Below are 11,768 nucleotides of genomic sequence, written 5' to 3' on the forward strand. Positions count from 1 at the left end.
AATGTTTCCTTACCACCAGAAATATATTTGTTCGGTGAGGTTCTGTCATTTTATTTCAAGGTGTATTAGTCACAACATATGCTGTAGTACATAAAATTTTAGCCTACTAATAATTTCTATCTCAGTGGAAGTAAAGCAGAAGTTCAGAAGCTTTGAGAATTCTTATGGAAATTTCAAAAAGCAAGTGTGATTGAAAGAATGACTACACTGTTTTACTGGAAGTACTAAGAGTAAAAGGAAATCTGAAATGTACAAAATATGTCTATCTCCTGGTTTCCAACATCTCAATGTTAGAATGCACCAAAAAAGTAATGCAAATTTGGTGGCGTGAATATTATCCATAGTGATGCCCATTATGTGGAAGAGCAGTGGCATCAGGATTGCGAATGCATATACTTGCCTATTGTGCTAGGTGTGCTCATTCCAACTCCGTACAGCGAGTGCCTAGTTCATTTTTCTGCGTTCTTTAGGCTCTTCAAGGAGTGGTTGTCAAATCTCGGAACATCCACTTCATTATATTTGATTATTGTCCTCGATCAGCTTCTCTCTGTAAGCATGCAAGCCTGGTCATGCACCTTGAACTGACACTGGAGCTTTGGCATGCTTTCTACAGCATTTCTAGTAATGAATAAGGACATTTGCACAACCTGTGTTCAAACATGAACTCTTTCCTTACTCCTAGAAATGTGCTCATTTTTGGTACCTCCATCGATCCCGGACACATCGAATTGCACGAACTGCGGACTTGCCTGATTATTATTTCTGGCGGTGCCACTAGCTACTTCTGAAGCCGATGTTAACAACAAACAAAATTTCAAATGCTGCATGGTGCGCCACAGGTGTTTTCGACACGATCTGCACACAGGATGCCACAAACATTGCAGATGTGAACAATATTGCCTCCACATTGACTTGAAACCAATTACAACTTTTGTTATGAACGGTCGATGGAGTGGCAGTGGTTCGGCCTTGCAGCCTAGGCCTGACACATCCGTGCCCGGCTTTGATCAATTTGCTGATGGCTGCCGGAGTGGCTGGTACAAGCTGTCACAGGAAGCTGGCCGTTAATATGTTCGTACCTGCAGACGTCATTGGCGCATACACGGTAGGTTCTGCAAAGTGACTGCAAGTGAAATGCAGTGGTTAACATAGGCACCGCCAATGGACGATACCAGATCGGTGATGCACTGTCGCTGTTTTTGGATGCAACAACCGATAAGAGAAATGCAACTAATGGGAAGCTGATACACATGACCCTGTGTGAACTGAACAGAGCTTGCACTTCAGAGTGTAAGAGCTGGGAAAATATAACAAACAGGTTCTACTGTATCAATGAGGTCCTACTGTAGATCATTGCAAAATAGACATAGATGTTGAATGAAGGTGGCAAATATATTTCTTGTTATTATTGAAAATAAATTATTTCTTTTGGAGAAGTACCTTGATGTTTGTGAGCTTGGCCAAAACCAAACTTTAATGTTTCAATACTCCACCTTTGCCATTTTTGAATTGTTTGAAATTCCGAATTCGAACTTTTATTTGTGAGCTGCTACAATTTACTCAAGGCTGACTCACCTCTGAAGTATAAGAGTCTGGTGTTATCTCGCTATTTGTAAATTTGTGTCTGGAGGGCCTTTAGCCATTTGTGTACCAAGCATTCATCTAATTTATTGTTTATTGCAGCAACACTTTGACTTGTAATGCCACTGAAATTATGTCTTGTGTCTTTGCTTATTTAGTTCACAAAAAAAAGGGACAAAATCTGCGTGTAACACATCAGTGACGTGCAAGTTTGTTGTGAATTTGAGTGCTGGTAGGTCAGCTGGAAGTACTGATAGCATGAACTTTAATTGTCTTGGCCTTCTCAATTGTTTTGCGTATTCAGAGTGTCAACTAAGTTATCGTTGGCAACTAATTTCACTACACACGACCCACTGGAACACATTATCTGGTTTGACATAATCACTAAGTTGCTAACAAATTGCACAGCCATGAGGGTATCAGTTTCAAGCTTTGCTCCTCTCTTATTTCTTTGAATGGTAGCATGTTTTCTCTTGCTTGTTTGGCATTGCTGAATGTGACTTGACTGTGCTACTTTTCTGCCTAGTGACGAAGTGATGGTAATGGGGATCCACTGACTCCAAGCGCTTGAATTTTTAAGGTTTTTTTCTGCTCTGAACAGCATAACTCTGCTGTTGCTGCTCCACATTAAAGGAGCAAAGTTTTATTAAATAACGAGCCTCTTTTTCAGCAGAAGCTTTTGTCTCATTTTTTACCCATTTAAGCTGTCCACACATTATTTGCACTCAGATATAGTGACTGCATCCCGCATGATGATGCTTATCATAAGTGGGCTCGATCGCTTAGGATAGGTGAACCAGTGAGTAAAAGTTAGTTTGCTGAGTTAGCTGGGAACTTTTCAGTGTCAAGCCATATCAGTATGAGGGCATTCAAAATCGCAGATTTTTTGCCAGCTAAACCTTTGGTATGGGCAAAAGTTCGAATGAAAGGTTGAAATGAATGAAATGAAATGAATGAAAGTAGACTTGATTACAGCTGTGATACTTGTGACATCAGGCATGAACCATGCCTGACATGTTGCGTGATGTTGAAATCTTAATCATTGTTTCACTTTGGCAATGGGGCTGTGAAGTTAATCCGATCTGAAAATTTGGTCAGCTACTTACCCAGATTTGTTTTGTATCAATTTCATGTCAGCTGCACAATATTGGTCACTATTTCACAGGTAGCGCCTATGTTCCAAGCTGTGCTAAGTGGCCTGCTGCCTGTGAAGCCACTGAGACTGCTGCCAGCGTGGTGCCACCCGAGGCTGCCCGCCTAGGAAGCCAGCCACCATCAGTGATGCCCATTCGGTACGCACCTCCTGGCTCTGTCCTGGTGGAGCCTCAGCACCGGTTTTTGTTGCTCACCGATCGGCCAACCTATGGCCCATCTCGTGCACCGGTGCGTGCCTTGGCACCTGTTGTGAAGACTACCACGGATGGAGTCCCCCATAGCAATCCTGCAGTGACAACCACCGCAGCCTTTGGGCCCATGTACAGTGTAGGAATTATGCCAGCAGGCATGTTTCCGCAGCATTCATTTCCCCCGTTCCTGCATGCTGGCCACCAGAGCAATGGCTACCTGTCATTCTTGTCAGGTGCGGGCTATGTGGCCCCACCCACAACAGCAGCAGCCTATGTTCCCCTAGCCACGTTTGGCGGGCCCTCCGTGGTGGTGCCTCCTCCCCCCACCAGTGCCAAGGTGGCAAGCTGTTACAACTGCGGCCTGGTCGGCCATCGGGGCCACGAGTGCAAGGAGGCCACAGTGGAAGAGGCCACGAAGTCCGGTGGGTACACAGCTATTAACCTCATGTGCAGGCTTATGCTTACAGTGGCACTTTCTTGTGCAGCCCAGTTTCGGCTCCACTTTGCACCTGCTGGAGCAGCCCCGGAGGCACAGCCGTGAGACCAGCTTTAAATATACCTGTGTACATATGCCCCAACTCCTCGCTTGGTGCAGGAGGGACAGCCACCTGGCATGACGACTGCTGTGCAGTGACAACCAGCCAGTCCCCCAGTCATGGTGTAGTGCATACTGTAGGCTTGTTCACTGTGTGTGGAGCACGCTCCTGCTTTGCTGCCGGTCCACAAGATCCCATACTGTGTTTTCCGAAGTTGCTAACGCTAGTACTGGGAGGCATTTTCAAGCTGCATTTGTCTCCACTGAAGCCTCTGGCATGGCTGAAACAGTGCCCGTTTTATGCCCAGTGTTTTATGCTGTCAGCCATTTTTAGTTACTATTTATAAGCTTTCACCTCCGAGTGCCCAGCTTTGTGGGCTTTGCAGTGTCAGTGTTTTTGTCAGCTGTGTACACTGTGTTTTTAACCTCAAGTTTTGGGTTAGCCAGTCATACTTTTATTGTCACAAGTCTTGCCATTCCATTTCATACAGCAAATTGTGACCCATTTTAGTTTCACAATATCTTGCAATATCTTCCTCTGCATTGCCAGTGAATGATTGGGGTGACTGGGTGGTTTGTCATGTTGAACATGTGATGAGAATTACTTAAAGTTACCACTCAGCCAAAGACACGTTGAATCGTCACATCAGACTGTGCCCACTGGAGAAATACCACATTGATGCTAGTGTTCATATCCTACACATGCATCTCGTCTCCCTCCTCAAGATTTTTCCTTGCTACCTGTTTTGGCTCGCAAGTGTCATTCTGGACTTCTTTTGAGCTTGTTGGTGTTTGTCTAGTCAGGTGTTTCCTTTGACAACATCAAAAGCATTCCCAGTTTTTATTGCTACAATGTTGCAGCCTGATCAAATGTTTTTTGCAAGCAAGAAGTGCTGCAAGACAAGAACTGAGACATTTCTGACCACCTTGCTTTTCTTTTAATTTTTGTGCTACTGCTTTTGGGCACTTTATTCCAAGAGGAGCTCCCTTCAGCAAAATGTGCAACGTGAAATATACAAGCAGCAGGTTTACTTGCACTGCGATTGAATGGGATGCTGCCTGTCTGGACAAATGCAAAGCCACAACTCTTCTTGTGGACCCTAGTCCTTTTGTGTTTTGAATGTGCTCATGTGGCTGGTTTCTGCCATATTGCACTGTTCCAGTGTTTGTGACACCAGTGATGCGTATCTGCTCGTGTAGCCCACGTCGACTACCCACCATGTGAACACCGTGGTGCTCTCTGGGCTTCGGCTGTCTTTTGTGAAATGTTTTAAGCACTAGATCTGTTGTAAATCCTCAGCTTAGGGTTGCCACAATAGATGGTGAATGCTGAAGGTACAGTCATGTTGCCTTTATAAATGGTGTTATTTTTGCACATTTTGAAGTTGATGGTGCTGTACTGTGCCGAATGTGTGCCAGCAAAGTCCAATATGAGGACACTTATTTGGCTATGCCTTGGTACTTTATTTTCAAGCATAAAGTTGAAAATTACCATACAGTGCAGGCCTTAAGTCTGATCTACATTTGTTGATGTGTTTTCAAAATGTACAGCTCTCACTGATGCAGTAGAACTAAACTTTGCAGTGATTAGATGTGCCACTTGAGCATACATATCATAATTGCCTCTCCAATTCAAGCTCTCCATTGTTCCAGTTGAGTAGCAATGTTTTAAGTTGTTAAACAATGACACAGAGAAAAGCTGTGCCATCTTCTGCCCTCACATGGAGAGAAGGTCAGAGCTGGTTAATGGTACTGCTGAGTACTTTGCACAAGAAATGTTCACAAAAAAATTCCTACCTTAAAAACAAGCTGAAGAATTGCCTGCTTGAGTGTTCTGCTGCTTGCTCCCTCAGTGAGTTGACTGTGTGGGTGTAATTTTCCCAATTTGTTGAGCAGAGTGTTATTTTTTTTTTTTCTAGAAGCTCATTCCTTGAATTCAACGCATTTCATAAAACATTAAGGTGTTATGCTGTCCTATGCTAGTGAACAATAAGGCACCATTGTAGACTGTTGACATCTCATTTGGTGTGTGTGAAAGGCTTTCACTTGCCTGAGAATGTGTAGATTGCTGTCAAGCGTCCATCTACTCTCTGCCCTATGATGGAAATGCTTTATGGTCACTCACCACTTAGTGAACTCATGGCACAAGCTAGAGCTGTTCCAAATTTTCTTTTCTATGTCATTAGAATCTGTGGGCTTGCACGGGGCATTATTTGTTCAAGTAAGAATTTTTCTGAAATTTTATCCTTTGTAGTTTTTACTACTGCAGTATTACGAGACTGAATAGCTGCTTGGGTCTTTATTTTTCCCTTCCAGGAGTAAATATTGTGTTCTTCAAGATATCAAAGTGGCACTAGAAACAACGTAAAGGAATTCAGTTAGAAATCAGTCTAACAAGCCTTTTTTTGCTTACAGTTGCAAGTAATTGGCGTTCAGTGTTTTTTTCTGAGTATAGTGTGCTCATTTGCTTTGAAAATATGAATAGTACAATGAGTGCAGGAGAATGTTTTTCAGAAAAGGTGCTTGCTTAATTGCTGTCATGGAACTTAAGGAGGCTGAACAAGAAAGACCCATTAGCTTGTAAAATGTAAACAAATTATGCTGTGAGCACATTTGTTTGTCCCATTTTGGTTCCTACTGTGTCCCTGCCTCACTTCAGCCTTCCTCGATTTCACTTATGCTGTGTGTAAATGGTAACATTATGAATGGTAACCTTGTGCTGGTGCACATAATAGACTACAGGACACCTAGTAGAAGTTACATTAGTAGAAGTAATTTTTGTTTTATAGAATGTTTTGTGGGAATGCCTAATTGAATGTCTTATGATATGAGCAAGAGATGATTCGCTTCACTCAGTGATAGGTTTAAGACTGTTGGGAGGCGAAGTGCACTCATTCTCGTTCAATAATGCAGCCGAAGAGGAGAGCAAGGCATTCAATATTATGTCATAAAAGCATAATGCTGGCATGCGATTGTAACCAAACAAGGTAAAACTACAAAGCCAGTATATGAAGCAAACTAAAGTGTATCCTTGAATGATCTAGTTTCCGGGATGGCACTGCACTTCGTAAGTGGGTTCAAATGCTCCACGACATATAGGCTTATGATGTGTTGTTTTGTTTTACTAACTGCCTGCTTGTACATGCACACAAAAAAAAAGAGGTGGAAGTGCAGTCATGGCCTATTTTCCATTGAAATAAAATATGTTGATGTCAGTTCTGACTGTTGTGTTGCTTGTTAAAGGCACTTACTGGGTGAGTGTGCTGACACATGCATAGTGTTCCTACATTTTCTTTTGTTAATCAGAAAATTTCATGACATTCAGATGTGTGGACCTCTTCACAATATGCCATGCAAGATTTTGCTTGGAAGAAGTATTGCACACCATCAGTGCAGGGATTTAAGCATGTATTAGCACCTTGGTATAAGTGCACTTTTCCCAGGGTAAAGTTAGAAAAAATTTTTAGTTTGGCAGGTCTCCTGAACTAAGTAAAAGGTACTCTTGGCAGCATGACAACTATCCAGAAAAATGTTTACACTGTAGTGCAAAAATATTGCAGTGATATGTAATGCATACTGAAAGGTGTACAGTACATAACACTCTGTAGTGAAGCAAAGGTATACAAAGTACAACTGAAAGTAGATTTATAAGCAAAGAAACATACATTTAAAAAAAACATTGCACAGAGTCGTCTCTATACATTTGCATTCATGAAATAGGGCCTTGAAAAGTTTCCAGTTCAAATAACTGAGAATAAAAAGAATGCTATGTTGCAATGACTGCATCTTGAAATTTGTAGACATGTCGCTAGTAATTTGTATGAAGAAATTGAGGTTAAGAACTCCTTAAATGCACTAGATAAAAAGTAGACAGACTGAAAGACTGCAAAAGTGATATTAATGTTCTTCATGGTCTTGACTAGTAAAACGTTGATACCATGTATGCAATAATACTGTTGCATCACATCTTGCTCTGCAATACAAGAAATTTCATTGGATTCCTTTTAGTGTAGTTTACTAGTACCTCAAGGGTGAGGGGGCGCTACATAAAAGCGGGTAGATGGTTTATAACACAGAAAAGGATTAATTTAGGTAAGGTGAACTAATTTACTATTAAAGAACCAAACATTTTTGAAGAGACGTAGTCAATGACTACAACTGCAGACAATGCAGTAAAAAACGAACTTATTGTGCAATAACTACATATATAGTAATTACAAAGTACATTGAGGAAATTGGACGAGCTGGTTTCATGCGTTTCTGGGTTTCATGCCGATGACAGTAGCATACTATTTTCTGGGCCAAACATAAATGATCTAGTCCTTCAATGTAATAACACACTTTCAAAGCTATCCACATGGTCGAGTCTTAACGAAATAAAGATTAATCCTCTAAAAACCAAAATTATTATATTTCGTGCAAGGAGTAAAGTAGTTACACGGTTAAGCCCTATTGTATATGAAGGTCTGAACATAGCTGTAGTAAACGAACACAGGATACTCGGCGTTACGTTTTCCGCTCACCTTAGTTGGAACTCGCATGTGGAAGAACTATGTAGGAAACTGTCATCAACTACTGGAGCATTATCACGATGTCAACGCTTACTCCCCTCAAAGGTAAAACTTCAAGTGTATTACGCACTGTTCGCATCCTATATTAACTACTGTAGTCTAGTCTGGGCTACCACAACTAAACGGAACTTAAATAAAATCTTGCTTTTACAAAAAAAGATTCTTCGCCATGTTGCAAACATTTCCTACCTGGCTTCAACTGAAACGGTGTTTCAGGAATATGGCATCATACGGGTACAGCACTTATACAAATTTCGGATTTTGCGATCCTTCTTCTTTTCAAACACTTATAAAGAATTCCTTGTAACTATATCAAACCTAACACCTAACTACCCTAATAGGCTTACGCGACATACCTTAACATGGTCTGTTCCTCGTTACCGGACCACCTACAACTCACAGGCACTCCACTTCAATTTACCATCTATTCTAAACGAATTTCCTGAACTAACTACTGCTAGACAACGGCAGCTATGTCAGTTCTTCACATCAATGTTGTAAATAGAGGTCGCATAGTTATCTTTGGAATGGCGTGCATGTGTCTTGCTTACGTGGCTTTTGCCCATCCTGTACTTATTGCATTTTTTTTTTTTGGTCCTGTCATCGTTGCGCGATGTCTGTTATCAGTGCTATTTTTACTCTTTATTGTTTGTGAAACCTGTTAAATAAACAGAATTTTATTTTTATTTACATTTTTTTCTTTTTTTTCCTTGTACAGTCAAAAGTCTTTAAACGATGATGTTTATTTTATGCTGTATAAAACAATTGATGTGAACCCTGCTGTAACTCTGTATGTTAACTTCAAGTGAGCCTTACGTAAACTTGTTACAGTATTGCTCACATGTTATAATTATGATTTAATATGCATATATGTGCTGTGAACGTCGGATGCTGCCAATGTAAGGGTCTTCAGGGACTCAGTCAAGCTGCCTAGAGCAGCTTTTAGCCCTGAAGACTATCCAGAATTTTCTGGTGAAATAAACTTTGATTGATTGATTGATTGATTGAAAGACAAGCTTGGCTCATTAACGGTACTTAGCATTTTCTAGCAATGCCATGGACCTGGTCCTATGATTCCTGTAGAGATTAGTGTTTTGCAGGAAAGATCCAAGATTGAGAAAAACCAACAAAATTCTTATTGGAAATGTTGGCCATGCTAATTACAAGTAATTTGTTGTCTTATTGCCACAAATAGATATATGGCTGATGAAATATGAAATAAATAATATATGGCTGTTGTAGGAAGTATAAAATAAAGATAGTACAAGCCTATGCTCCACCCTCCAGTCACGATGATGAAGAAGACTTAGGTGAGCTGAAGTGCAGTGATCATATATAGTGAGGTCTAGGATTTACCTCAATATGAAGAGAGAAAGAGTAAAATTGGTCAAAAAGAAATAGGCCAACCTAGACGCAGTAAGGGTAAAAGCAGTCCAATTCAGATTGGTGCTTGCAAACAAATATTCAGCCTTAGAACAAAGCGATGAAGATGATATAGAGGTAATGAACGAAACCATAACTAGACTGGCTCCAGAAGCAGCAATTGAAGTAGGAGGTGAGGTACCAAGGCAATCAGTAGGTAAGCTTTCACAAGTAATGAAGGAACTGAAAAAAATTACAAAAAATGAAAGTGTCCAACTCAAGAGATCAGATGCAATTCGGTGAACTGTCAAAACTGATTAACAAGGAGAAAGTAAGGGATATTCGAAATTATAACTTGAGAAAGACGGAGGAAGCAGTAAAACAGACATAGCATGAGAACAGTGAGAAGAAAACTTGGCATAGGACAACCCAAGATGTACACACTGAAAGATAAGCAGGGGAATATCGGGAATTTAGACGATATAGTAAAAACAGCAGAATTCTACACTAACACAGAGCATGCCACACTACCTCCATTCGAAGTAGTAATGAACAAGAAACAGAGGCCCCTTCTATACCTAGTGATGAAGTTAGAAGGGCCTTGCAAGACGTGAAATGGGGAAAAGTGGCAGGAGAAGATGGAATAACAGTCAGTTTAATCAAAGATGGAGGAGATGTCATGCTTGAAAAGCTTGCGACCCTTTACACGAAATGTCTTAACTTCAATGGTTCCAGAGAACTGGAAGAATGTCACCGTTATACTAATACACAAAAAGGGAGACATTAAAAGAATTTAAAAATTATAGGACCATTGGTTTACTTCCAGTATTGTATAAAATATTCACCAAGAAAATTTCCAATAAAATATGGGCACCGGTTTAGTCAACCAAGAGAACAGGCTGGCTTCAGGAAGGGATACTCTACAAGAGATCACATCCATGTCATCAATCAGGTAATTGAGAAATCTGCAGAGTACGATCGACCTCTCTATGTGGCTTTCATAGATTATGAAAAGGCATTTGATTCAGTAGAAATACCGGCAGTCGTAGAGGCATTTCATAATCAAGGCGTATAGGAGGCATACATGAATATCTTTGGATATATCTACAAAGATTCCACAGCTACCTTGATTCTCAACAAGAAAAGTAGGAAGATACCTACAAAGAAAGGGGTCAGACAAAGAGACAATCTCTCCAATGCTATTCACTGCATGCTTGGAAGAAGTAGTCAAGCTATTAAACTGGGAAGGCTTTGGAGTGAGGATCAATGGCGAATATCTCGACAACCTTTGGGTTGCAGATGACATTTTCCTGTTCATCAACACTGGGGACAATCACAACAAATGATTGAGGATCTTAACAGAGAAAGTGTAAGAGTGAGGCTCAAGATTACTAAGCAGAAGACAAAGATAATACTCAATATTTTGGCAAGGGAACACATGTTCAGGATCACCAGTCAGCCTTTATAGTCTTTGAAGGCATACGTTTACCTAGTTCAATTACTCGCAGGGGCCCCTGATCATGAGAACAAAATTTACAGAAGAATAAAAATGGGTTGCTGTGCATATGGGAGGCATCGCCAGATCCTGACTGGAAGCTTACCACTATGATTGAAAAGAAAGGTGTACAATCACTGCTTTCCACCGGTGCTAATATATGGGGCAGAAACTTGGAGGTTGACAAGGAAGCTCGATAGCAAGTTAAGGACCACGCAAAAAGCAATGGAACGAAGAATATTAAATTTAACATTATAAGAGACGGGAAGAGCGGTGAGGATCAGAGAGCAAACGGGAAGAGCCAATATTCTAATTAACATTAAGAGAAAAAAATAGAGCTGGGCAGGCCATGTAATGCGTAGGAGCGTAGGATAGATAACCGGTGCATCAGTAGAGTTACAGAATGAGTGCAAAGAGAAAGGAAGTGCAGTCAAGGACGGCACAAAGCTAGGTGAGGTGATGAAATAGGAAATTTGCAGATGCAAGTTGGAATCGGTTGGTGCGGAACAGGGGTAATTGGATATCACAGGAAGAGGCCTTCGTCTTACAGTGGACATAAAACAGACTGATGATGATGATGATGACAATATTTCACAAATATCCATGCGTCTCATCATGCCGAGGTTAGGCTTCTGCACTCTTATCTTTGAAGCTTGCTGCCCAATGCATTTCACCTGCCTTGGGTAGCACAAAGATGTTTTTAAAATAATGTGGCGATATTTTACACTATTATGTGATTGCAAATTCAAAGTCTGAAGAAGCACGTGCTGCTTAATTACAGCATCTAGGAGTTGGCAGTTCATGAGAAAAAAAAAACTGATTATTTTTCACACACTCCTGTGGGAATTTTTTCTGTTTTCCTGTCATTTGTCTTTTAA

At 40.8% G+C, this 11,768-nt stretch overlaps 1 protein-coding gene across 1 annotated transcript in view; it reads left to right on the top strand.

Annotated features, from left to right (window-relative positions):
* The window catches only part of LOC135896707 (zinc finger CCHC domain-containing protein 14), a 72,054-nt gene extending 65,377 nt beyond the window's left edge, over positions 1 to 6,677 (top strand). Inside the window, exons 10-11 of the mRNA XM_065425198.1 lie at positions 2,747 to 3,349; positions 3,413 to 6,677. Coding sequence (XP_065281270.1) covers positions 2,747 to 3,349; positions 3,413 to 3,468 — 659 coding nt within the window. The 3' untranslated portion in view covers positions 3,469 to 6,677. The remainder of the gene's footprint in view (positions 1 to 2,746; positions 3,350 to 3,412) is intronic.
* The last annotated feature ends 5,091 nt before the right edge of the window (positions 6,678 to 11,768 follow it).

The sequence above is a fragment of the Dermacentor albipictus genome, chromosome 1 (genome assembly GCF_038994185.2).
Source record: "Dermacentor albipictus isolate Rhodes 1998 colony chromosome 1, USDA_Dalb.pri_finalv2, whole genome shotgun sequence".
Lineage (NCBI taxonomy): Eukaryota > Metazoa > Arthropoda > Arachnida > Ixodida > Ixodidae > Dermacentor > Dermacentor albipictus.